The 26,827-nt window shown below is 45.3% G+C and overlaps 2 protein-coding genes and 1 long non-coding RNA gene across 4 annotated transcripts in view; 1 reads left to right on the forward strand and 2 right to left on the reverse strand.

Moving 5' to 3' along the window:
- LOC147009304 (uncharacterized) overlaps positions 1-10,912 on the reverse strand; it is a 28,641-nt gene extending 17,729 nt beyond the window's left edge. The window contains exons 1-2 of the long non-coding RNA XR_015052889.1: positions 10,851-10,912; positions 5,237-5,380 (exon numbers count right to left, since the gene is read on the reverse strand). This is a non-coding gene — a long non-coding RNA (uncharacterized LOC147009304). The remainder of the gene's footprint in view (positions 1-5,236; positions 5,381-10,850) is intronic.
- Positions 386-8,080, forward strand: LOC147009305 (uncharacterized). 2 transcript variants are annotated; one of them, XM_085861982.1, is made up of 6 exons: positions 386-517; positions 3,056-3,213; positions 4,327-5,518; positions 6,303-6,369; positions 6,838-7,005; positions 7,737-8,080. In XM_085861982.1, exons 1-5 carry the CDS (start codon positions 455-457, stop codon positions 6,981-6,983), a joined length of 1,626 nt encoding a protein of 541 aa, XP_085718108.1. In that variant the 5' UTR covers positions 386-454; the 3' UTR covers positions 6,984-7,005; positions 7,737-8,080. The 2 variants fall into 2 exon arrangements, with proteins under 2 accessions (XP_085718108.1, XP_085718109.1); XM_085861983.1 differs by lacking the exon at positions 7,737-8,080 and adding an exon at positions 7,302-7,412.
- Positions 10,913-22,831: 11,919 nt separating the features above from the next.
- LOC147009306 (uncharacterized) overlaps positions 22,832-26,827 on the reverse strand; it is a 41,840-nt gene continuing 37,844 nt past the window's right edge. Inside the window, exon 3 of the mRNA XM_085862186.1 lies at positions 22,832-23,996. Coding sequence (XP_085718312.1) covers positions 23,920-23,996 — 77 coding nt within the window. The 3' untranslated portion in view covers positions 22,832-23,919. The remainder of the gene's footprint in view (positions 23,997-26,827) is intronic.

The raw sequence follows: 26,827 nt of genomic DNA on the forward strand, positions 1-26,827 counted from the left end.
GCAGCATATCCAGGGTAGAGTGACCTGGTCTGAAACCAAATTGATGATTGGAAATCAAGCCATTGGAGAAGAGGAAGGATTTCATGTCTGAAGCAATGATGGATTCCATAACCTTGCTGATGATTGGGAGAAGGCTGATTGGTCTGTAGTTACAGGGATCTGTTTTTGCACCTTTTTTATGCAGGGCATAAAAACTTTTTAGAACAAAACTTTTAGAACTTTTAGAACAAAACGACACTTTTCTCTCTCTTTGTTCATGATGTTCGAGTAATAAGTTTAACAAACTCGGGTGAGTTTACTTTCACAAAATAATGAGTTTACTGAGATATTAAAAAGTGTGACGTGTGGTAGGGGGCGTGGCCACGGTTCACTGTGACGTCACAGACAATAGACCAACGGAAAGCAGATCGTTGAACCAGCAGCTCGTCAGTTTGAGGGTTAGAGATCATCAGAGATGTTGTTCTTCATCTCGATCTTACTAGTCCTTGGTAATGGAGCATCCCGACCACCCCAGGAGGTAAGTGGAGATTGTAAAGGATTATGTAATCAGGAAAGGGAGACAATGAATATAATAAGAGTTGTTTTGTTGGGAGATTGTGAAATGCCTTTTTGTGGTGGGATGGGAGAGTGAACAGGTGGTGTAGTCCAGGTGAAATTTCTCTTGTTTTTGATTCGACGACAAAGGTGTGATGGTGAATGTAACAAGTGTGATTGAAATGTAAAACGTTTCACCAAAACAACTTTCTTGTTCTGAATATAACATCAGATGTGGTGTGGTGGTGGTGTGGTGTAGTGTGGTGGTGGTGGTGGTGTGGTTCAGTTGAGGGATCGATGGAATGCTGATGGTGGTGGTGTTTGGTTATTGGAGTGATGGTTGTTGTAAGAGTGGTGCTGATCGTGATTGTGGTTGTGGTGATTGGAGTGGTTGTGATGGTGGTGGTAAAGAGAATTTAAATTGTATTTCCTGCCTTATTGATAAACTCGCAGTAATTTCCCTGAATTGTTAAATTAAACTTGATTGTCCTTTCCTGAACTTTAGAGATACCCTGGAAATAGTTGAATAATTAAAGACAATAAATGATGTAAAATAGTGGGCGTGGTCAAAGTTGAGCATCGGTTGTTAGTGGTGATAATTAACAATGGGAATTCCAACGAGAACAATGGAAAAGGTGATACAAGTGGGGGGCGTGGTCACCGTTCATTGTGACGTCAAACAATGAAAATCAGAGCGTTGAATCACCAGTTGGTGGGTTAGCGTGCACCAGAGATGTGGATTCTCGTTGCGGTCTTGCGAGTCCTCGGTAGTAGAATATCTCGACCACCTCAGGAGCTAAGTGGAAGTTGTAAGAGATAACTAGCTCAACAAAAGTTCAGATAAAAGGACACAAGTTGGGACTTGTTCAGGTGGTTAAACAGGAATTTATTTTCATGTTCTTCCAGGGTCGGTGCGAGCGCCATTTTGTTTTCACTGATCTAAGTTTGATTCACAATGTAATCAGATTCCACTATAATCCGTTGGGGTAGTGCTTCATCATGGAACGGTCAGATTTTCATCCCATCCTTTCAGAGAACAAATCAAGCCGGCTGTCCTAATGACCCATTCTTGTTGAAAGTAAAGATTCCAGTAGTCTTTAAAAAGTAGTCGTCCACTGTGTGTCGGTACCCAGTTTAAATCCCATATTTCTGCTTCCTGGTTTATCCTTTCAGTTGTGGAAACTCTCTTTGTTGTGAGAGAGGAGGGAGGGAAGGCCGGGGGGGAGGGAAGGCCGGGGGGTGGGGGGTAGAGAAGGCCAGAAGCGGAGGAGGTAGGTTGGGGGGGGGGATTCGGCAGATGTGATGTCCATTTTAACAGCATATTATAACCGCACAATCGGCAGATGTGACAATTGATGAATCATCCTGCCTGTGAAACACCGGGGTTACAGTTTATCGCTGGGTCGGGATTCATATCCAGGTGATACAGCTTCGAACAAGCATGCGTCCCTCTCGGCTATCCTGCCGTGATGTTCACCAAACATTTCATGTTTTTTTATTGGTATTTATCGATGCTGAAGTGACCACAAAACAACGCGGGCCATCACAGGTGAACGGACCCTGAACATTGTTCAAGACAATTGATACACAATATTAAGTGACAGTGTGAATATTGTAGAACAATTGCCAAGTGGCTTAAACACTCCATTGAAACAGTTGATGAGTAACGGCTCGTTTGGGTCACCAAACTGTCATATTAAACATACACCTCTCGGAAACACCCAAACTATCAAATATGTCTGAATTCGACAAATGAACACTTCTTAGCATCAGAACTGTTGCTAAGTTCAATTCTATAGTTTAAATTTTGTAATTTGGCAAAGGCTAAGAAATACTTGAGGTTATGGCATGTGTGGAAATTAATAAAGCCACGAACGCTGGCGTCTCCGAGCGTTTATCAGCATTGCAATGTACCCAGCGATTCGGAGCTGTGATGAACAGGCATTTGATAATATGAATGATGAAAGTGGAAAAAAAAACAAAGAAAAAAAAAACTGTCATTTCAATTTGTTATGGCCTGTTCCAAGTCAGGGTATGGTTAAGGAGGCCAAAATAACATGGCGGCTTCAGACCCCAGTGGGGCAACCCAGGATGAGCCTTCAGACCCCAGAGAGCGAGGTGGCCGATGATTCACCTGATGAAGGATTTAATTAATAAGTCCATTAATTATCTTCAAAGGGGTGTTTTAATTAACAACAACACCAAATTTTCAGTACTGCCCTTCCTTGGAGTTTTCTTTGTGTGCGTACAAAGATTCAGGTTTCTAGATTTTATGGTTTTGGACTTATGGAGGACATACTGACACACACACACACACACACACACACACACACACACACACACACACACACACACACACACACACACACACACACACACACACACACACACACACACACACACACACACACACACACATCTGTTATTATAGATCACAAAACTGTTTGGATGAGGTTTTTTGTTGTTTTTAAAAAAATGTAATGAACACTTCCCCTGTCCCTGCCCTTGTCCATGTCCACAGATTTTCCAGAATGATCCTGGGGATCAGGGAATGATGGACAGTGTTCTTGACATTGTCGTCGTAGCGATTGCGTTGCTATTGTTCGTCGGTGTCATTTCACGTGAACCATCACGTTGGTTCAGAAAGACATGTCACAAAAAGAAGTGCTGCATTCACTGGTGAGGAACACGAGTGACTTTCATCACGATAAAAATGTGTTCATCCAAAGGGACAAGATAGCTCAGAGATTAGAAACAAGTTCACATTGAATTCTTACAAATAATCAATCCTGATAAACGAATGTCTGGTCCAGTGAGAGCAGGGGGAACCAGATCATGGGAACCGTTAAACACTCACCATAAGGTTTGAACATTTCAAAGGAGATCAGATTGGGTTTTCTTTTTCTTACATGATTTTAAGTCTTCACAAAGACATCTCCTTGTTTTTCTTCCTCGGTGAAAGTGTTTCCCCAATTACAAGTACCAAGACCAAGTTTATGATTAATGGTAAAGAAAACAACAAAAGTGTCGAGTGGACGGTCACGTGATCGATATGGCAAAGGTGTTTGGGGGCAAACTCGATTCAGTGCTCTGTTGTAGTGTGAAGGTAGTGCCACAGTAACTGTAGTAGTGTGAAGGGTAGTTTGAATCTGGTGGGTTTAAATACAAGGAATGTTTCAAAGGAACGACACAGGTTGATCACAGTGTAATACAGGAAGATGTGGGATTGGGAGTGGAAATGAAATGATGAAACATTTGATATTTAGGAGACAAGTTGGACGTCAACGGAAGAGCAGCAATGGCTGGAAGGACGAGGATAAAATTATCTTGGAATAAATGGAGAGAGTTAAGAGGAATCCCAACAAACAAGGATGTGCCAAGGACAGGAAAGATGGAATTGAGGGAGATGGGAAACATGGCAGGAACGTGTGAACAAGGAGATGAAAAAGATTGGGTTTGGAGAAAGATGTAAATGGAGATGTTCCATCAATGGACAAACCTCGTAAAATAGGAGAAAAGGAGGTTAAAGGAATCTGATGATGATGATGATGATGATGATGATGATGATGATAAATATTTACTTGTTTTTATGTTTTGGGTTCATCGTTCCACACCCATCCTTTGAACCTTGTTTAAGTTACATGTGCACGCTCCGGATCACGTGTCCGATGATATTCCTACTCTCATGTATCATGTGTGTTGATGTTTTATAAAACCATGCATTCAATACTTCACATGTTATGAAGAACTTCATTTTAGCTTGAAATGAGTATGTTTGTTTTTATCTTACAGTTTACAATGTGGTGGAAAAAGAAAACCAAAGGAAGAATTAAAATCCCAACTTCCATTGGTTAAGGAGCTTCAGGATCAGGAAAACGAACACGTTGAGATGGAGGAAGTTCAGAAGATTCAAGGAGAAATGGATATGACGGGAAACCAAGACTTTGGTTACAAAGAACAGGGAGAAGATCTAAAAGATCGAGAGAAGGTTTTGCTCACAGAGAAAGAAAAACCGAAGAAAGGAAAGAACAAGTTGCTGAAAAACGAAGGAAACCTGAAACGAAGAGAGAAATTAGTGAAGGAAAGACAACAGAAGTTGAAGGAGAAGGACAAGGAACTCAAATTGAAAAAAGATTTATGGCAAAAGAAGGAAGAAGAACGGAAGAAACGACAAGAAGAACTGCAGAAAGATAAACACGAAGTGAAGCATTGTGATAAAAACGAACAGGAGAGGAAAGGAAAAGACCTGTTCGGGATACGGAATTACGAAGGACGCAAACGAGCAATACGCCAAGCACATTTTCAGGGAGAAAATTCCCAGGTGTTTGTCGGGGGGAATCCTACAAACACTCCAGGTGAGAAAACAAAGCTTCTTGTACGGAAACGTCGCTCAGGAAATGAAAAGGAGAAGCAAAGTAATCAGGTAAAGGAGTGGAAAAGGGAGGAAGTTGAGATCAGTCTTGGGAAAGAAGAACACATGGTCATTGATCAGGTCCTCAACAAACCGTTTAAGGATTTGGACGAACCAACTGTGCCAAATGCTCTTTGGAAATTGAATCCGAAGAAACAGGAAGAAGAGGGACAGCTTCTGAAAAAAAAGGAAAAGGTCTTCTTAAAAAAACAACAGAAGCAGCAGAGGCACGCAGTGAACAAGAGGGTGGAAATTGAAGTGACGCCCCTCAGAATGCGTCAGAAACCTCACCGTGAAGGAAGGTTCCAACAGAACCAGAACGTTGTCGATTGGCTGCCACCCAAATTGGAGCCTCAACATCATGACGAACTGCAGCAGCAGAAACGGTACAGTGTTGTCCTCCAGCAGCAACTGAATCCTCACCGTGATGACTCACTGCAACACCAACAACACAAACAACACATTGTTGAGGGGCTGAAGGAAAAGCAGAAGCCTCATTGTGAGCACAGGCAGCTGCAACAGCAGAAGCAGCACGATGTTCAGGGACCACAACATACACAGGTACTTCAACAGGTGAGCACTGTTCAATACTTTGGGGCACTTGGGGTGAACCGTAGGCTTACATTCACCAACTGGACTGTGTGTTCCTCAATCAACACATACAAATCAGATGGCTCCACTACGACTCACTTATAAAAGGAAATTCCATTGTTTCTCCTCCTTCGGTTGGTATAACCGTAGCAAGAGCAGCTTTCCAGCATCTTTCAGGTGCTTGAGATTGTTTTGAGATGTGGAACTGGATTCAAATCTGAGATGGGCCAGGAGTGCCTGGTGGGACTCCGTTACAGATGTGTGTTGTGGAATGGCGCGCCACGCAGTGCAATGGTAAATTTTACCCAGAACGATGATAGTGACCAAGGTTTCTAACATGGCCGTGATTTAATCTCCAACTGGACCCTCCAGTGGATGAATTGTAACTATATGGGGTGAACACACTGGGTGCAGACACAACCAACACCAAGATCAAGACATTAAATTTAAATAAATTTTGGCGTTTTGTCTTTTACAGACATTGCTGTTCATTGTCTAACAATAATAATAATAATAATATCCTTAATTGTGGAGATAATTGTAATTATAATTTTGGTGGAAAGGTACCTGATTGGCATGGTCATCTCCACGCAGGATAAATAACAAGAACTTTGTCTCCCTCGATTGGATTAGATCACCTCATTCACCTTTTCATTGATTACCTGTTCCATCAGTACATTTCCTTCTGTCGTTTCCTGAACAAGTCATCAAACTGATAAATATATTAATATATTTAATCTTTCATATTTTTATTGTTTTTCCAAAGGACCCTCAGAAGAGGCGCTCACTCCCTCCTCCACCTCCTCACATCAAACCATCGAACCGGTTGGAACGTAAGTTGTCAAGATTCTTTCCTTAAATTTCAAATTATTCCAACTGTGTCTGAACTTCACGTCCTTCACCTCCATTGTGTCCTATTTTGTCTGTGTCTCACACGTGTTGATAACAAATGAATATTTTGCTGAACTCGAATCCAGACAAGACCAAACATATCTGCCAATTGGTGGAAGTCTGTTTTGAGTGTTAATGTATCCGTATAAAAGTCAGTGTGTTCACCTGGATGATCATTAAAATGAATTGTGTGAAAACCTTTAATGCCAATCCAGTGGGAGTTTGTGATGAAGAAAATGAAGATGTGAAATTGAAGGCAAAAGAAAAGAAAAATTGAACCGAGATGAAGAAAGCTATTGAGAGAATACAGTCCAGTATTTCCAGGATTGTGTTGGAAGATATGATAATGATGGAGATTGTGATGACAATGCCATTGAGTGGTTTTGACTCCCTTTTGTTGATGTGTGCAGAGGAAGAAGTTGTAGTATTGGCCGCCGGATACGAGGATACGATGTTTGGCAGTGGATCGATCATCACTCCATCGTACAAGCTCTCGAAGAATTTAAAACGAAACATCAGGCTGTTACAGATGGCCGATCCAAGATTATTCAAATAAACACCTGTCTCCAGAACTCCAGGTACTTAAACCTTCCGTAGACCTTATTTAATCACTTGCACCCTTTTTTGTGTCCATTTGTCAATCTGTGGCTTCCTTGTTCAAAATATCATGATGAGAACTTAATAATTCGGAGTGAATAGAATTTAATAATTTGAATGAGTCCATCAAGCAGGTAACCTCTCTCTGCTACCTGTGCTGATTTACACCTCCAAATCGATACGTTGAAATCTTACCTCGACGATGATGAGAAAGTTGTTTTGAGACCTTGAGAACAACCAAGACCCAGCATATGAGTTCTGCCTTGATGACCCACAGAACGAGTTCTACCTTGATAAACCAACATACCAGTTCTACATTGGAGACTCACAAAATTCGGGAAAATCAGGAAAATAGTTCTGCTGAGATGGCTCACGATGTGGGACCGACCTTGGAGACTTGGGCTGGGGGGTCGGATGGGGGGGGGAAGAGTTCTGCTGAGATGGCTCACAATGTGACCTTCCTTGGAGACTCAGGAAATTCAGGAAAATCAGGAAAAGAGTTCTTCCTTGGAGACTTGGAAGGTGGGTTATATTTTGGAGACTTGGAAAGTGGGTTTCACCAAGAAGACTCTCTGGGTTCAAAACGTATCGATGTATTTCTTTGTTGGATGGTGCTTGATAAAAGGGAAGTGAAGTTGATTAAAAATTAATTAAATGGTATGCTAATTAATTTGATGTTGGAAAAGTAATGTATTTATTTATTATTTTTCAGCAACATCAAGAAAGTGCTGGGAAGAGCTGTGGATTCTTATGACGTGTTCGATATATCTCCGTCCCCATTTCTACTTCCTCACATTTCAAAGAACTGAAACTTCATTATCAAGATAGAACAGGAAGAAATGGAAAAAAAAACTTTGTTGAGCTGAAACATTTCATTCACGTTGTGTTGTTATTGAACTGTTAAAAAAAAAACAAAAAAAAATTGTTGAGCTATTTAAAAATAATAATAAATTGTGCAAAAATTATTTATGATCTTGTGATTAATGTGGGCTTTGGGTTTGGGGTGTTCGTGTTGGGTTTGAATGTGAGGGTTCGGGGCGGGCTTCGTTTTCCAATATGATTGTCGATTTTGTCTTTTATAATTACTGTGAATAAAATTATCTCAAAATCTCTTCTTTCAAATCATAATCTATAATTCCAAGGAACGGTGTCTGAAGTGGCGTTGTGGAAATGGCTCCGAGGGGATAATAAATAATTACCTCCGTCCACCAAACTGCCGTCCCCATCTGTCTATCAGTTTGTTTGCGAACAAAATATCTCAAGTTGTGGACTCAGACAACGCTTGGTGGGCAGGTTGGGAACGTAATGAGAAAGAATTGATTGGATTTTGGTCAGGTCAGGTCAGGTGTGGGAGCATACACCCACGTGTTGGTGGGGCCACTTTCCGCCAGTCCTCCAGGGACCTCTGGCCATCCTCCAGCAGATGCTTGGCCCATCCACATCTGATTGAGATGCTGATCAACCTGCTGCAACCACGAGGCACGTGGTCGGCCCATTGGCCTCCTCCACTCACGAGGCTCCCTCGCTGAGAGAATTTGGTGAGCAGGATCAGCATCAGGAAAAGGAACTACATGTCCATACAGACACGGCTGATGCTCACGGACTATGCAGGGAACAAATCTCATTTGAGTCTGTCTCAGCATCTGCTCGTTGGACACAAAGCCGGACCAGTGATAGGCAATAATTATCTGAAGAGACCTGGTACCAAAGGAATTCAGTCTCCGCCTCAGATCCCTTGTCAAAGTCCAAGACTGGAAGCACCAAGGACCTGAAGACTCAGACTTTCGTCCTCCCGCACAGGTACCGATAGCACCACACCCCGTGATTCAGTGAATCCATGACTCCCCAGGCCTGACCCAGACATCTGTTGACCTCTGGTTCACAGCCAGCAGACATGAATATCATTGCCAATGTTAGTGAATCGTTCTGTGACCTCAACATCCTCACCACAAACCGGCACGGACATGATAGCAGCATCCAAGACGTCATTGAAAGCATGGATCTTCATCTTGACCCAGGAAACCTGTAATCCCAGTGGCTCCGACTCCTCATAGCACCTCGAGGACCCCCAAAAGGATATCTAGACTCTTGAGTCTCCGCAAAGATGATTGCATCATCTGCGAAATCAAAGTCAGAGATCTTGACATTCCCAAACGATGCACCGCAGCTTGATCTCTCAGACATTCCCCCCAGAATCCAGTCCATACAAGTGCTAAAAAGTGCAGGGGCCAGTTCACACCGCTGACGAACTCCAGTAACAAGTGGAAATAAGTCAGAGATGGTACCACCACATCTCACAACACTCCGTTCCAGAGTGTCGTTCAGACATCAGATTGATCAGTTTTGGTGACGTCCCACAAAGACAAGGAATCCTCCAGAGGGCATCCCGATTCACTGAATCAAATGCTTTCCAGAGTTCAACATAGGCTGCAAGCAGCCCCTGCCAAAACTCTTGTCTGCGTTCGATGAGTCGGATTTTGTGAAGTGAAGACACAGATCCGGACCGGATCCGACAATGTTTTAAGTGATTCTTCACCTTGGAGCGATCGGGTTAAAACGACATTTTGCAGGATATTGAGAATGTTGTGGACGGATCAAACGAAACTTGGTGGATGAGTTGGTTGGGTGACGAGAACAAGCCGATTAAATTTTAGTTCAGTTCCAAATCGAGATCCGGCCTATCAGTGGGATAAAAAAGGTAAACTAACCAGCTTGGTGGAGGTACGCGTTCTACCGAGTGCCCTTCTAGTTTGTTTGTGTGTTATTTGCAGAATTGAAGATTTTTCAAGTATATTGTTCAGTCAATTCTGTATTCTGTCTGTTTGTCTGTCTCCATGTCAATGTGTTTATCGCCTGCAGGTCACAATTTCACGTTTTAACTGTTTATTTTCTCACCGACACGTTTACTGTGTGTTCCTCGTTCGGTTTTGTTTCAAAACTCGTGTTATTTTGTGAGTTTTCATCGAACTTGACTTCCCGGGCTCCTTGAGGCCTACTCGTCCTTCCCGTCTTGGTGTATCATCGTTTTATTTGTATTTTTCTTCCTTTTTCCATTAATCCCTATTTTCCCCTTTTTCCCAATGCCCCCCATTTATCCGGCCCAACTACACAGTCTGATTCTTGTCTTCAATTAAAAAATAACAAAAAAAAAAAACACAACAACAAAAAACACAACAACCCTTTGTCCCTCCATACCCACGAGTACCAATCATTCTTCTTCATCTTTCTTCTGATTGACCTGACCCACTCTCACCATTACCTCACAATTTCTTCCTTCAACCTTCCATTCTCAAATCTTATCGAATCTTCAAAAATCCATCAAAAAAAAATATATATATTTTTTCCTTGTGTCCTTCCTAACTATACACCTCCTGGAACCCATCATCTTCATTGATCCATCAGCTTCACTCTGCGTTTTCCGTTCCAAATTCACCAAACATCTCCACAATTTTACTTCAACCTTTCCTTTTCCGAATCTTACGCAATACTTATCGAAATAATTAATTAATTAATTAACTCACTTTTAACTATACACCTCCCGAAACCACGTGATCTGTTTCGACCCTCTGCGTTTTGCCGTTCCAAATCCATCATTCGCCTCACAATTTTTTTCTTCAACCTTTCCTTTACCTAATCTACACAATCTCTGAAATGAAAGCGAGAGAAGAACCTTCAGAGTTTAGGCTTTATTCCATTTGATTGGAGCCGCTTCTACGGGCACACCGGGGAATACAAACGCAGTATGGAGTACATAAGCAGTAAGGTACACACGCGCAACTAATCACCGCAAAATAAATCAGTATTATATATAAATCAGTATTCTCACCATTCAATGAGCACCAAGTGAATCGCCGACAGAAAACGACAATGCCCCTGGGACAATCCCCCCCCCCCCGACCGAGCGGAACCTCAGCTTTATCTATCCCGTGCTCGAGCCGTGCAACATGTGATCACACGTCACGACCTTCCATTCACCACATACTCCCCGTCTTTAAAATGTAACTAGAGGCCCAGCTAACGCACCATGATTACTTCAGCGCTACAGGAGTATACATTTCAAGCAACGCGAACTATCTAAACTACAGAAGCATACATGCCAAGCAGTGAGGATTATTTTGAGTTGTAGGAGCATGGTCAAGAGCATCGATATATTATGTAACGAGCATATAGGAGCATGAGCATCGAGGATGCCGATAATCCCCTTTACAGATTGAGTCGGCGAGGGGTATTATTCGTCGACCTCTCCGGGAGTAGATGGCGGTTTCACTTGAGGGAGGCTTCCGATCCTCTTGGTGAGCCTCGACTCGTGCCGGAGATGACTCCCCGATCGCTCTCGGGTGGAACGCGGAAGCTCCGTCGTCACCCTTCTCGGGTGGAGTCCCTGGGGGGGGGGGGAACACCTGGGGAGGGGATGTCAGAGGGAGGAGTGCCAGATGGTGGTGTACCTGCGGGAGGAGTACCTGAGGGAGCCAAATGACGAACCGACACAGTGGTCTCCCTGCCATCCGGGAACCTGACATGAGCATACTCTGGATTAGTATCGATGAGTTCGACCTCTTCCACCATGGGTTCATACTTGCTTTGTCGTACCGGGCGTTTCATGAACACTGTTCCGGGATGGGTTAGCCAGTTGGGCACCGATTGGCCGTCAACATAACGTCGTTGGTGAGTAAACATTCGTTCGTGAGGAGTTGCATTGGTGGACGTGCAGAGCAAAGAGCGTATGGAATTCAGAGCGTCGGGAAGGGTAACCTCCCACCGCTCGGGCCCCAGTCCTCTTGATTTCAACGCCAGAGTTACGGCTTTCCAAATGACTCCATTATACCGTTCCACCTGCCCATTACCCTGTGGGTTGTAACCCGTCGTTCGACTAGTTCCTATGCCGTGCTCTAATAGGAATTGTTTTAGCCCGGCCGACATGAAATACGGCCCTCTGTCTGAATGTATGTACGAAGGTTTCCCAAACATAGCGAAGAGGTCAGACAGACATTTAACGACAGTGGTCATATCCGAGGTCATGTCCGAGCACGGAAATGCGAAAGGGAACCTTGAATACTCATCAACAACAGTGAATATGTATCTGTTGTCTGTCTCGGTCGGCAGGGGCCCTTTGAAGTCAATGTTTAGTCTCTCAAAGGGAGAAGTGGCCTTGATCAATCTGCCAGAAGCCGCGCCATAGAATCTGGGTTTTAGTTCAGCACAAACAGGGCATGAAGCATTCATTTGTTTAATATCTTCAACAGAATAGGGAAGATTTTGTCTGCGCACGAAATGTGCCATTCTGGTTACCCCCGGGTGGCACAGAGACACATGGAGGTCTTGCAAAGCCCGACTGATTGTCGCCGAGCAGTAGACCCGAGAGAAGGTATCTGCAGCAGGGTTTTCCCTCCCGGGCCGGTAAACAATGTCGTAACTATAGCAAGCTAGGTCTATCCGCCATCTCATAATTTTTTCATTCTTAATTTTCCCGTTATTTTTCCCATCAAACATGAATGCCACGGATCGTTGGTCCGTAACGAGCGTGAAGTGGTTTCCCAGTAAATAATGTCTCCATTTACGCAGGGCTTCGACGATGGCGTACGCCTCCTTCTCTATTGCCGAGTGTCTCTGCTCGCTTCCAGAAAGAGTTCTCGAGAAGAACGCGACCGGCCGCCCAGACTGATTAAGCGTAGCAGCTATGGCGTGATTTGAAGCGTCGGTCTCCACCACGAAGGGCACCGAGCTGTCGATCGATAAAACCACGGAATTACTGATATCGTCTTTGAGGTTGTGGAAAGCTGTTACAACAGCGGCATCTGGTGGAAAGTTTTTGCAATGCACTAGGGGATGTATTTTCTCGGAGTATTGCGAAATCCATCTTGCATAGTAAGCGAACATGCCGATCACCCGGCGCATTGTCTGCAGGTCCTGAGGTGGGGGTAGCTCACGAAGTGGGCGCAATCATTCAGGATCAGGCTTAATCGTGCCGTCGGCTATTGTGTAGCCGAGAAGGTCAATTGACCTTGCCAAGAATACGCATTTCTCGTAGTTGAGAGTCAGATTATATTTTCTAGCAATGCTCAAGAATCTGTCCAGATTCATGTCATGTTCCCCCTGATCCCTACCGCACACTGTGACATTGTCCACGTAAACAAAAGTGTCTTTGAGGTTTTCATCTGAGATGATGTCGTCCATAACCCGTTGGAAGCAAGCTACTCCATTCGTGACGCCGAATGGAATCCTCCTGAATTGGAAGAGGCGCCTCCCTGCCTGGAATGCGGTGTAAGGTTTGTCTTCCTCTCGGATGGGAATTTGGTGATAGGCGCTTCGCAAATTGATGGTGCTGAATATCTTATAATTGGCCACGCGTTCGACCATCTCGTCTATGCGTGGCAGGGGGTAGGCATCGAATTGGGTGAAGCGATTGACCGTTTGGGAATAATCGACAACCATTCGTTTCTTATGGTTCTGACTGCTGGTTACTAACACCTGTGCGCGCCATGGCGAATCGCTCGGTTCTATAATTCCTTCTTCCAGTAATCGCTTGGTTTCTGAAGTGATGAAATTCATGTCAGCAGTGGTATATCGCCGCGATTTGATCGCTATCAGTTTGCAGACCGGCGACAAGTTAGCGAACAGCTGGGGGGACGTTACCTCTGCGGTAGTCAAAGCATTTAAAATTAGACGAGGTTTGCTTCCTCCAAAGGGTATTTTGACGCTCGTGTGCTGCTGGAGGACATTATGACCCAGAATTACGTCTGCGCACAAATCACGAAGCACCAGTACCCTTACATCCCGATGCGTGTACCCTTTTACGTCCAATTCAACATTGCAGTACCCTCGTACGCGGGACTGTAGTGATGTGGCGGCCATGCATACCGTATTGTCTGTCGGGTGGATTTTCCATTTCCTGCCCTTCACTAGCGAGCTGTTGACGAAACTTTCAGAGCTACCGGTATCAATCAGTGCCTCAGCCATATGCCCGTTAATTCGTACGTTGATGATAGCCTTGGATAGATTCCCCGGGGAGGCTGCAGTTAGTTTCTTTTGCGAGTAGAGAGCCGCAGAAGTGGGTTTATTTCTCCTTAGAGTAGATTTACATACCCTGGCATAATGCCCTTTCTTGTCACAATTCATGCATGTGGCATCTCTGGCGGGGCATTTGTGGCGGAGGTGTCTTTTGTACCCACAAAAGAAGCATTTACCAACCGGAGCAGTTGCTGAGGAGTTTGACGTGGTCTGGGTATCCGGCTCCTCGGGTTTTTCTCCATCCCCTGTGTCAGGCTGTGTCTGTGTCTGTGGGGTTCCTTGAGTTTCCAGTGTAGCGGCGTTCATTAGCAGCATCGGTGTCCCAAATGACTCAGATTGCTGCTGAGCCGTATCCATCGCTCGAGCCTGATCGACTACCTTTTCAAGAGTGGGTTGCGCTTTCTCTAGTAAGCATTGCCGTATGTGGGCTGATCTAAGTCCTTGGATAAATGCCTCCCGGGTCACTTCATTTCGGTGTTCCTCGGCGTTTACGGCCCGGAAGCTGCCGTCTTTTCCCAGCTGTTTCAGAGCTTGCAGGAACTGATCGATTGTCTCCCCGGCTGCTTGCTTGCGTGTGTTGAGAAGATGTCGTATGTATACCTCGTTCTTGCGTTTCACGTAGAGCGCCTGCAGCACGTCGATCGCTGCTTCGTAGGTGTCACACTCCGAGAAGAGCCTGTATACGCCGGGCGAGACATGATTCACGAGGGCGGCCAATTTGTCAGCTCCCTCTTCGATGATGGTCAGATAGTATGAGAAGGAACGGAACCAATGCGACCATTTCATTTCTGAGTCAGTCGCGTTTGGGTCTGCGTCGAACCTCTCTGGTTTGTAGATCTTGTCCATCGTTGGTTGAGAGAGCCGAGAAAACCAAATGGAATAAATTGAAATGAAGACGAGAGAAGAACCTTCAGAGTTTAGGCTTTATTCCATTTGATTGGAGCCGCTTCTACGGGCACACCAGGAAATACAGATGCAGCATGGAGTACATAAGCAGTAAGGTATACACGCGCAACTAATCACCGCAAAATAAATCAGTATTATATATAAATCAGTATTCTCACCATTCAATGAGCACCAAGTGAATCTCCGACATAAAACGACAATGCCCCTGGGACAATCCCCCCCGACCGAGCCGAACCTCAGCTTTATCTCTTCTGTGCTCGAGCCGGGCAACATGTGATCACACGTCACGACCTTCAATTCACCACAATCTCCATCACATAATAATAATAATAATAATAATAATAATAATAATAATAATAATAATAATAAAAATATAAACGGTCTTATTTCCATCCAGGTCAAGCCTTATTTGCCACCTGCTGGGAATATCTGAAGCTTGACAAGAACCTCACTTCCCCGAGTTTAATGTAAAATGACTGCAAAGGAAATGGGGTTGGATTCCCTTCCGATGAACCCCCATCATAAAATTTCGATTTGGCTCCCCTGGACCCTCGAACCCCCTCTCCTTCATGTGGATCTCTGGGGAAAATCAGACACGGTTAATCCTGCGGCCGCATGCAATCAGGCTATTGAGTTTATCAATTCAATATGGAGTCAATCATTACATGGATATACAGATGGCTCCAAAGAACCTTGTGTTGGTTGCACAGCTGCAGCAATATGCATCCCTGATTTCAGGGTGGTCAGGGCATTAGTGGAGGGGTCTGGTGGTCGACCTGTGTTGGATCCCTGCTCATGTCGGCATTGGTGTTCATGAGGCCTGTGATCTAGCGGCTGAGCATGCCCTCAAACTGGAAAATATCACCTAAATCCCCCTGGGACCATCGGAAATTATTCCTCTGGCCATGGACCAGATCGAGAAAAAAATGGCAATTTCAGTGGGACTCCAGCACGAAGGGAAGATTCTGTCACACGGTGCATCCGGATGTGGTATCTCCAGTAGAACTTCCCATGCTTCTCCCGGAGAGACCAGGTGGCTCTTGGAAGGCTAAGACTCAGGCACTGCGACCTAAATTCATACCTGTATAAAATTGGGTGCCACCCTACGGGGTTTTGTGAGACGTGTAGAAAACACGAAGATCTAAATCATTTATTCCTAAATTGCCCTCTTTATGAGGGACCCAGGCAGCATCTTGTGCAGAAAGTAGGAGTAAGGGAGATCAAGGTGTTGGATCTACTGGGAGTGTTGAGGCTGATGAACCAGAAGCACCCTCAACTCGAAGCTGGTACTAAAATTCCTGAAGGAGTGTGGGAAATCCATTTAAATTTCCTTACATTCGATGGGCTAATAAATAATTTTGATCGCGTTCAGGTGCGTGGCGTGTTTCGAGCCAACAGGCTCTGAAAGCACCATTAAAATAAAAAAAAAGAATAAGAAGAAGAGCTTACTCAGCCATGATGAGTGCAGTGCACAATGGGTTCGCTCAGCCACCATTTTCGAAGGCAAGCATGGATTTGGAAAAGTTTTTCGAGTAGATACTGAGAAAGGATCAAAATCCATGCATTCGATGGTCACACATCTACAAGTTTCATGATCGATTCTCAACTTCCCATCAGGAAGACCCCACGCACTCAAGGCACGCTTTGAGCCGAACAACTGAGTGGAGGGAGTCGCTTCATTGCAGCAGATGTTTACACTGATGCAGTTAAGTTACAGTTAAGACAGACTGAGATAATGATGAAAGGATGTTAAATTGCGAACTGAATATCAAACTCGAGCGAAGTCGATGGCACGCCATCGCAAATCCCCCACCTGAAACAAAGCTGAAAGATGGAAAAAAAGTTCCACCAGAATTACCCAATATTGTGGGCCGGGGTTCAGCGGCAATAAACGACCACCAAGGGGAGCAGTCGAGCCATCTCCCATCGAACACCCGGAATTTAGGTCGTGACTCTCGGACAACTCCGAAAGTTCACGGGTCACTTAGAGGACCGTGGTCGCCAATATTTTGACGGCGCGAGGTAGGGTCCACTTGTCCAATTCCAATTTACCGAAGTACTCACGCCGTCCAACTACTGGGGAAACCACACCCTCAGCCGACTTTGTCCGAGTCGAGATGCCATCACCGACTCGGATCCGGCGTAACCGAGCAGAAGTTACCAAAGCCGCGCCGGACCAAATGAACAATTTTATGGCACGAACGGCTTTACTATTTCTCAATACGCACCTTGCTAGGCCAATGAAGGAAAGCACAGAGAACGAGCTGATACATTTAACAGGGGTTTATTTATAACAATAATCGGGGAGGGGAACACAGAGCAGAGTTATCACGAACAAAAGACAGGCAATGTACAATGAGCAAAAGCACTTAACAATCCTACTTAAAGACGGGGCCCACGGACACACACACAAAAGAAACTGGACCCCGTGGGTCTATTCGGTAGGGCCGGGCCGGGGTACCTGTCCCGCCTCGTGCGGTCACACGGACTCGAACCACCACGGTGGGACTCGAACCCACGACCCAAAGTCCACGGCCCACCACCCTGGCTGCTCGGTCACCAGACTTGCCCTCCAAAGGACCAGACTGCTCCAACCACGACCACCTGCAGAGCCCTCGTCACCAACCACTCAGCCACAGACCGCTCTGCAATCGCCACGATCTCCTCTCCCTCCAAAACTGGTCCAGACAACCACTCTACTCTTCTGAGGTGGGAGGGGTCTCTTCTCTCTCTCAAACCCTGATTGGACGAGGGGTTGTCGGACAAGTCGTGGTCACCTACCGATTGGCTGTGGCGTGCGTGTCATGCTCGCCCCTCGTTCATTGGCTGGAGGAAACGGTCCATGCCTTCCTTGGGACGGAGCCTCGATCTGAGGCGATGGAGGCTCCGCCCACGCCTTCAGCCAAAAACACGTGGGCAATGGCGACCGGTCGAGTCCGGGACAGTGGCGGTGTTGTAGTGGATGTAGTAGTAGTAGTTGTAAAAACCTAACCAAAAAAATAACTCGAACCACACACGAAATTCCCATTAGACAGAAGGGGATGGATTCTAACTGTACACATACTTATCGAAATAACTGGACTACGGGGACTCTGGCTGTGTGCACAAGGTTTCCAAATCTGCAACACTACCCCCTCCCCTTTTTACAGACTCGTCCCGAGTCGTAAATTTTCGTGTGCCATGCAGGAGTAGGTTCCTCCCCAAGTACGTTTTACCTACGGATTCCTGAGTGCGACATTTGCATACATGTCCCAAAAATAAATAACCTAGTGCGCTACGTAACAAAACTAACAGACTCACATGGACAACTTAACCAAATTGCTGGCGCTAAGCCAAACATAGGTGGGTTGCAAAACTTATTTACATTTTCTAATATTTACACTAACCATGGCCCAGGACCTGTGATCTATGGAAGGAAAAAGTCACAGTAAAGTTAATCATTTTGTGGAGGTGAGTGCACAGCAGCTTGAAGGTCAGACGTCTTCAGGGCCTGCTCAAAAGGTCCCTTTTTTGTCTCACTGAACCTTTTTTCTTTTTCCTTTCTTCCTTCATACCTCAGCTGCTGGAGGAAACTCACCCTAACACGGCAGGCCATGCGCCGTCCCACAGGCCATTTGAACTTAAACTGGCCTTTACGCAAGAAGACAAGGAGGCAGCCAGGCTGCTCAATGCAGTCCCTGGCTCATGTGAATGGAATGAAGAATGGACAGGATGCAAAACACAAGATGGATGATGGATGCACGGGCTGCACCAATGCAGTCCCTGTGGTGTGGCTGCCTGCAGGGCAGTCCTTGCAAAACACTGGAGATGGTCCTGGCACACATGGTGAGTTGGTGACATGGGGGGCAATGAAACGAAGGTCAAGCAGGCATGGGGTCAAGAAAAAAGGCAGGCAACAAAGGCATGGCAAGGCAGATGCGGACCAGCAACTGTAGCACAACAGGCCGGCATATGAAGCTGGCCGGCCTCTGGTATGGTCCCGTGAGGTTGTGGACGGAGTGCGGTGGTGCCGGCCGGTCCGGAAACGGGCTCGGACCAACCGTCTACCCCAACCTATTGCCTTTGCCTGTCTGTCCATACCCACTCCCTTAGTTTGCAACAAGAAAACAAAATTGACCCCTCTTTACTTTTTCTTTGTAATTCCAAGTGTCCCTAACCCTCCTATTGTCCTTGTCCGGCTAACCTATCCTGTCCGTCTACTCCCAACCCCTAAGCTCCTTCCTGAGGGGAATAAGGGAGAGACTAGTGTCCTGCCTCGAGGCCCAACAAAGCCTCAGAATAGCCTCCAGAGTTCAGCAATCTTTCCCAGGGTGGGTTCAGCGGCCTACAAAGAGCGAAGGGATGGATGGTGCGAAGGGGTACATTTTTTTCTCACTACCCCAGCATTTATTACATTTTAAACTATCCCCGGGGCTTTTCAACACGCCTGTCACTTTAAAGGTCCCATGACACCCAAAAGTACTGAAATTGCATATATATGTCCTATAGGAGTTTTTCATCGTGATTTCTCATCTGACAATGTTTTTTTTTCACAATACTCGTTCTGTAAAATGTAAAATAAAAAAAAAACAAACCTCTTAAGCAACACCACTAAAAATTCTGCCAAAATCCACTGAAAGAGGCGTAACCCACATGACGTCATCTCCAGAACAACAAACTCTTCGTTCCCGAGGCTATGAGGCCGTGTAATAGGACAGATAAATTTGTCTTTCATACTTGTGCCAACATATTTTTCCCCGTTCATTTATTTCAGCATTTTGGCTAAATGTTAATGAACAGCAAGCCAATGAAAGCAGTACCTTCACTTTTGAATAAACCCATGTATGTCGAGTGCAGCCGTACCTGGCTTGCATGTATGTGGAATCGTACCTATCCCAGCAGACTAGTTTCAACGAACAATTCAATAAGCTGCAAAATGTGGGTGCAGGTTTTTCACATTGTTTGATTTTAAAATTATCTCCTTGCGCCTTGAAATGATGCAATATTAATCTTTAGTATTTTACTTGTATGTCCCTGTAAGTTTCTTTTTTAATGGAAAGGTTCAACAGTCACATTTTATATTTTTTGGACATGGTATAGCCCTATATTGTGCATACATGTATTGGATTTGTACACGACTACGACAAGGTAGTAAAGGGAGAAATAATTGCCTCGTGATTGTTGTGCATACTCAGAAGCAGAATTTCTTTTCCCGCGAAACAATCATAGGAATTAAGATGATCAGTGAGATAGCAAACACATGCACACAATGCATTTGTACGTACTTAATACGGCCGCGCGACGTCAAATCAATCTACTCTGAGCGAGTCGCGTTCAGCAGATGACATCAATGGTCACGTGACGTGCGGTTCGCTGAACTCAACTTTTTTGAGGGGCGGGGCATAGCAAGTTGTGAAAAGCACTACAAATGTTCGAAATATTGGTCCAATTATCCCATTGTTGATATTAAAAAAAGAAACATGGGTGATTTCTTCACGAGGAAGGTCAAGTTAAGATATAAATAACCAGAAACCTTTGAGTGTCATGGGACCTTTAAACTATCGGTTCCAACAACCACGAATCCCGTCGCCTGTGATGGTGTCCATTATTAATTTGGACCGAGCCCTCATTTTCTCTCGTGCCCTTGCACATTTTCGTGGCTGGGCAGCGTGGCTCAACTGGCAGGGACTTCCGTCTGCCGAACTCAAACTACGGCACCCCCGGGCCCTAAGGCTGTCTTCGAGCCTACCTGTTCCCTCTGAACGTAGAGGGGGGGTTCCCTTCCTGGCATTTCCCCCCTTCCATGCCCACATGGCATTTTGGTGCTCCAGGTCCCTTTCCGAGGGTCGCCCGTGCCCACTACACAATCCTGGTCCCTCAGACCCATGGCCTACTCCAGCCGACTAGTCCGCTGCCCAGAGTGCCATCCCCTCAATACACTCATTTCAACAGCCACGCTCCCAGCCAGGCAATGAACTCTTGCACCCCTCCAAAAGGTATCGTGCCTTCGAACACCACCACCAACAGAACGACCTCCTTTTGGTAAATTTAACTGACCCACGAACATAACACTGGCCCCGGGGTCACTTGGGTGGGATTCACTCCTCCCCCCAATCATTAATTCGCACCATGCATTCCACATTCGCTCCATTCACACATTCAGGTCCGCTGACCCATTCATTCATTCATTATGTTTTTCAATTTTTCCATTCACTTTCATCACTCAACACTGCCATTCTGCGAACTAAATTCCCCTTACTAACTCGTGCTCCGCATCATCCCTTAAAATAGTGCATGTTCCTTTTAACCCTACGTAGCTAATCTACGTCTCCACTACACATTCCATGTCTGTCCATGTCTCTAAAATCCATCTCTAAATCTAACCTAACATACCCACTAACTTGTTCCATGGGCCCCATGAGGAACTGTTCCTGCCCCATGAGGCCTGTATATCTATCGCTAAACCCTTCCCACTAAGTAGTGCTCCTTTGCCCAAGCGAGGATGTTTGCAACATCCTGGCTGAGGTCGTGTACTTGGAGCAAGGCCTTTTTTATTTTTATTTTTTCCCACCACCAGGGCGGCGGTCTGCCACTCGCGAGTTCGTCCCTTCCGTCGGACGATACCTGGGGCCTTGTCGTCACCCTGCACATCGCAACGAGCGCTCGCCTTCACTGGGTCCGCCATGCGAGCCAACGTGCGCCGCTCGCACGTAACTCGCGCGGGCGTCTGCGTGGAGGGAATCCGGTGCGGAAACGCTCCGCGTTTGGGACAAGACGACCTCGCGGACGGTTAAAATCAGAATCCAAACATCACAGACATCTTTTTTTCCACGCAAAAAGCCCAACAAACTCAACTTCATCGCATGGGATTCCAATAATCTTGAAGGCCTTGGTTTCCACAGTGTCAAGCAGAGGAAGATGCGAGGCACAGGAGCCAACCCAGACATCACCATTCAATCAAGATGCCGAGAGGAGTTCAGGTATGCCAAGGAAGGACTTTGTACGATGGAGGATGCCCAGTTGGCAGCTGGTTTTGGAGGCGAATTTTGAAATGTGGTTTGCCCAAAGAAGCTCATGACAGTGAGACCCAGGAGTTTGAGTTCCTAAACTTCTCCGAGAGGATGATTCAGGAAGTAGATGGCAGGGGAAGGAGTTTGCAGACTGTGCTTTTGGAGACTGGGTGAGAGTGTGAGATTTGTCAGGATTGAAAGACGCGCGAGAGTAATATTTGAAGAAAGAACATGAGCAAGAACCAATCGTGATGCAATGTGAGGTCCACAGAGCCTTGAAAGAACTGCGAAATTGAACACCAAGGTAGTTTGGGAGGAGGAAATTAAGATTTTAACAGCTGTCTATACATGTGTGGGGCAGGAATGCAATTTGTCCGAAAGGAGGATGCAGTCAGTCGAAATACCATTACCAAAGAAAAGGGATCCATGAGCATGTTCAACTCACCCAACCATCGACTTGATTTCACACGTTAGGAAGATATTGTTGCAGAGCCGGGACGTCGGCCGCGGGCACGACCGCTGGATGGACCCGCAAGTCGGCTCGACCGATCGCCCGGAATTCAGATCGTCGCCCCGGATAAGTCCGGAGTCGACGGGTCCTTTGTTTTGGACCGTGAAGCGTCAATATTTCCACCACGTGGTACAGGGTTATTCGCCAAATCTCAAAATACCTAGAGACCATGTGACGATCTACCGCGTCTTCACACCCTCGACGGAACTCGTACGGAAACAAGCCGCTTAGTGCGCTCGTTCCGTGTGTGATTCCAAGCGGTTTCGTCGCCGAGAACCGTCAGTCCAGATGTCCCCGGCGGCACAACGGCCTTGCTAATTTTCCCTAGCACGCGACACGCTCAGTCAATGAAAGAAGGGACGTGAACGAACTGAAACATTTAACAATCGGGGTTTATTTATACAACAATTATGGGGGGATTAGGGAAGCACGTAAGAGCAGAATTAAACCTACTAAAGCAAAGCAAATAATTTACAGCAAAAGCACTTAATGGTTTATTACTTATAAGACGGGCCCACGAACACACACACCCAAAAGAAGTGGTGGCTAATGCCTTTATTAATACCCCCAGCTAGGAGGGAAGGTGAGCTGGAGGTAAGGGTCTATATTGGATCTTTCCGCCTCATGCGGTCTTCCAGCTGACTCGGTCGGCGCCCGTCCCGGCCACCAAAACCTCGACTCCATTCGGCAGATGGTCCATCTCGAGTTCGTCCCTCCGGAGGAGGAGGAGCAAGAAGACGTTCTAGACGGCCACGACCAGCCCAGACCTCTCAGACCACGACGACGACGACTTCTTCCACCACGACAGAAGCACTTCTCGACCTCCTAGGCCACGATGACGACGACGATAGGAGCGCTCGCTGGCTGGCTCGCTCCGATTCACTCACTCCTTTTTATGCGCTTTGACACGCTCCCCCTCCCCCTTCCCGACACACGGGGAAAATCTCGGGGCGGGAGTTGATCAACCGTCATCCTTGTTTACGTCTCAGAATCTCGGGGCGGGAGGGTGGTTCTTCTTCTTCGCAGAATCTCGATAAAACTCCTAACTATTAGAGTAAATGACAGCGCATTTACATTGATTTACCCATTAAACAAGGGAAGGGGAGCTATCTATAAAACACATACTTACCAAGATAACCGAGCTAAAGGACCTGAATGTTGAGTGTGATCGTGGCTTCCAGATTCGCAACAATATTACTAAAAATCATTCAATGCGGAAGAGACTTCAATAAAGCGAGAAATACCTGGAGCAAGGCATTTCTCGCTTTCTGAACAATGGGATTATCATGAACCCCACAATGCAATTCCCCCCCCCCCAAAAAAAAATTCCCAGGTAGGAGTATAAAATGTGCAGGAACTCCAACAATAAATGTTGTGGGGAAATGAAGGATGTGAGGCTGTGGGTGGACGAGGTGAAGCGGTTTCACTAATGCTTGCGTTAAACAACGGTCGCCTTCTCAACACCTCCAGGATTCGAGTTGCTATTCCCAACACCTCCAGGAGTTGCTACTTGGCCCTATGGAAGTTCTGGGGTGCTCACGCTTCCTCTTTACAGGTTCTGTGAAAGAAGAGGGTGCGGAGGGAGGAAGAAAAAGAGAAGTCAACAATTTTAATGGAAAAAAATTTTTTTTGGAAAATAATATCAAGTTGCAATTTAAATTAAAAATCCATAAAATATATCAGCAATTAGATGAACAAGAGGAAGGAGAGTGAAATAAGGAAGGAAAAGGATATTTTGAGGAAGACAAAGAAAAACAACCATGATAAATGAAACCACAGTTAAGAAAGACTGAGATAATGATGAAAGGACGTTAAATTGCGAACTGAATATCAAACTCGAGCGAAGTCGATGGCACGCCATCGCAAATTCCCCACCTGAAACGAAGTTGAAAGATGGAAAAAAGTTCCACCAGAATTACCCAATATGAACTTTTTGTACCCTCCCTCCCCACCCCCCACCCCCCGCCACCGTTTTGGCCCTAAAGACCCCAAGTCCCCTCAAGGCATGAATCAAATAGTGTAGTGGCAGAGTTCCAAAAAGGGCCCTAAAAATGGAGATAGCTTGCACAACTTTAGAACAAGACAAAATAGGTATTATTTTGTTCATTTGGATGTCTGCTTAAAGAAAAATGATGTTGCACTCGTGAAATCTCCTGCTGACATGGCGTATTAACCCCCTACTTGTGGCATACATGAAAATTCAAGAAAATGAATGAAAAGTTTGTCGCTTGTGTTCGGATTTGCTCTATCCATGTTTAAAAAAAAGTGGTTTTAGACCATTTCCTTTTGATTCTTAATATTTTGAAGCCATTTCCATCCAGATGGAGAGTTACAAGGGTATAAAAACCCTGCGTTGACCCTTCAGCCCCTATTATGGGAAGCTTTTAAAAAATAGTTTTAATTTTCTGAGATTCCTTGATTTTTTGTTGAAGTTGCCTCCCATAGAATATGATAGATAACCAAGCCTGGGTATAGATGTCACTCCCAGCTTTCATTCTTTTGAAAAACGAGTTGAAACCATTCATGACTAAACAGTCAACAATGGCAATGAATTGTCTTGCAAAGTAGGACTTCCTGTTCTCAAGAACAAAGGGGAGGCAAAGGTAAATCTCTATACAACATTTCAAATGAGGAGAGAGTGGAATGATATTTTTGAAAAAAAAAAGGCATGGTTTAGACATACATGTACTTTCACTTTCATTCTACGGTATGCCAATTGAGTCAGAATAACATGCACACTTCAAGACTCTTTGGCTACCGGTACTTAACCCCTTTGGGGCCAAGGCCAGGTTACAAGTTTGCTGATTGTGAATTACCTTTCCCCTTTTCCTTATCTGTTAAAAAACAATACCCATATACTGATAATTTCTGATCACCTCAGTAGAGACATCTGTTGTGAATAGCAGTAACTACATGTTACGGCAACCCGCTAATTTATTGATAAATGTACCGCACTGTAAATGTACAAGGAAAAAAAATGTTGGGATGGGACAACTTCTGTACATGGTCTTGAATAGTCCCCCCATTTTATTTTGCAGCTTTTGCACAATGGAGCCTGCTGAGGAACCCCCTGCAAAGAAGAAGAAGAACAGTTATGAAGATCGCTGTATCTTCTGCGAGGGTTCTTTGACGAAGGTACGAGGTGATAATCCAGTTGTGGCCAACCCTACAATAGACAGGCTTAAATCAATCCTCAGTGCTGCGAACAATCACCAAGATGATGTTTTCACTCGACTCTCACCCATTGCTGATGACATTCTAAATAAAAACATTAAGATCAGATATCACCAAAAGTGCAGAGCTCACTACAACGCAAAGAGCAACGTTTGTTATGCTCGAAAACGCGCAGCTGTATCTGATGACAAGAATGAAACGCTACCTGGTCTACCCAGGCTTAGGCGGTTGGATACTTCAAAGTTTAATGTAAGAACTGATTGCTTTGTCTGTGGGTCATCATATGAGCGGAAGGAGAAGTTGATGGAAATAGCAGTTGGTACTGGTGAATCAACGCGGCATCATGTTCTAGATGCCGCAATTGAACGAAACGATGAAGAAATCAAGATGCGCATGCTGGCATACCCTGACCTCTTTGCAATGGATGCAAAGCACCATCGCTCCTGTTACTCGCATTACATCAGTGACTACAACATCAAAACTGCAAAACGAAAGATGCAAAACGCTCATGAACAGCCTGATGAAGATGTAGCTTTGAATCGTATTTGTGAGGAGATGGAATCCACTGTCCTGTCGACTACTTAACCAATCATTGGCTCAGAGTTCAGAGAATGACACGGTTGTTTTGCACAGGGCTGCTGGTATTATTCACAATTTGATTTCAGGTCTTACTTTCCAGTCTGAAGGGTATGACCCCAGTGGGAAGACCAACTTGAGTGAAGCTAAAGCCTTTGTCCCAAACCCCCTTTATGATTTCATTGCATGGTGTACATCCCAAAGGGATTTTGATGGGGCAGTCACATTTGAATCAGTCGCAGATTTGAGCAAGATTGATTTCAAAGTCCTTGCAATTTGCCATAACTTGATTTCGCTGGGATGTAAGACTGGGACACCTATCACATTCTCCCTGGGACTTTGCACTGTACCTGCAGTCCATGCACTGTCTGGTTGTGACAGTACATCTCCCATGTACCGGATGGGAAAGAAGACCGCCTATTCAGTCCTCATGGAAAATGCCGAAGCACTGCAATGTTTAGGGAACCTCCAGTATGAAGAGTCATTCACATCATCTGCAATGGACTTTGCCTTGCTCATGAATGGAAAGAAAGCAAAAAGACAAGCATCATGGAATAATTTGTGCTATCACCTTGCCACTACCACAGACAAACCAGCCTTGCAACTGCCTCCCACGGAAGACGCCTACAAGCAACACTC

Source organism: Eptatretus burgeri, chromosome 17 (assembly GCF_056783735.1).
Source record: "Eptatretus burgeri isolate ZD-2024b chromosome 17, Ebu_testis_v1, whole genome shotgun sequence".
In the NCBI taxonomy this organism is placed as follows: Eukaryota; Metazoa; Chordata; class Myxini; order Myxiniformes; family Myxinidae; genus Eptatretus; species Eptatretus burgeri.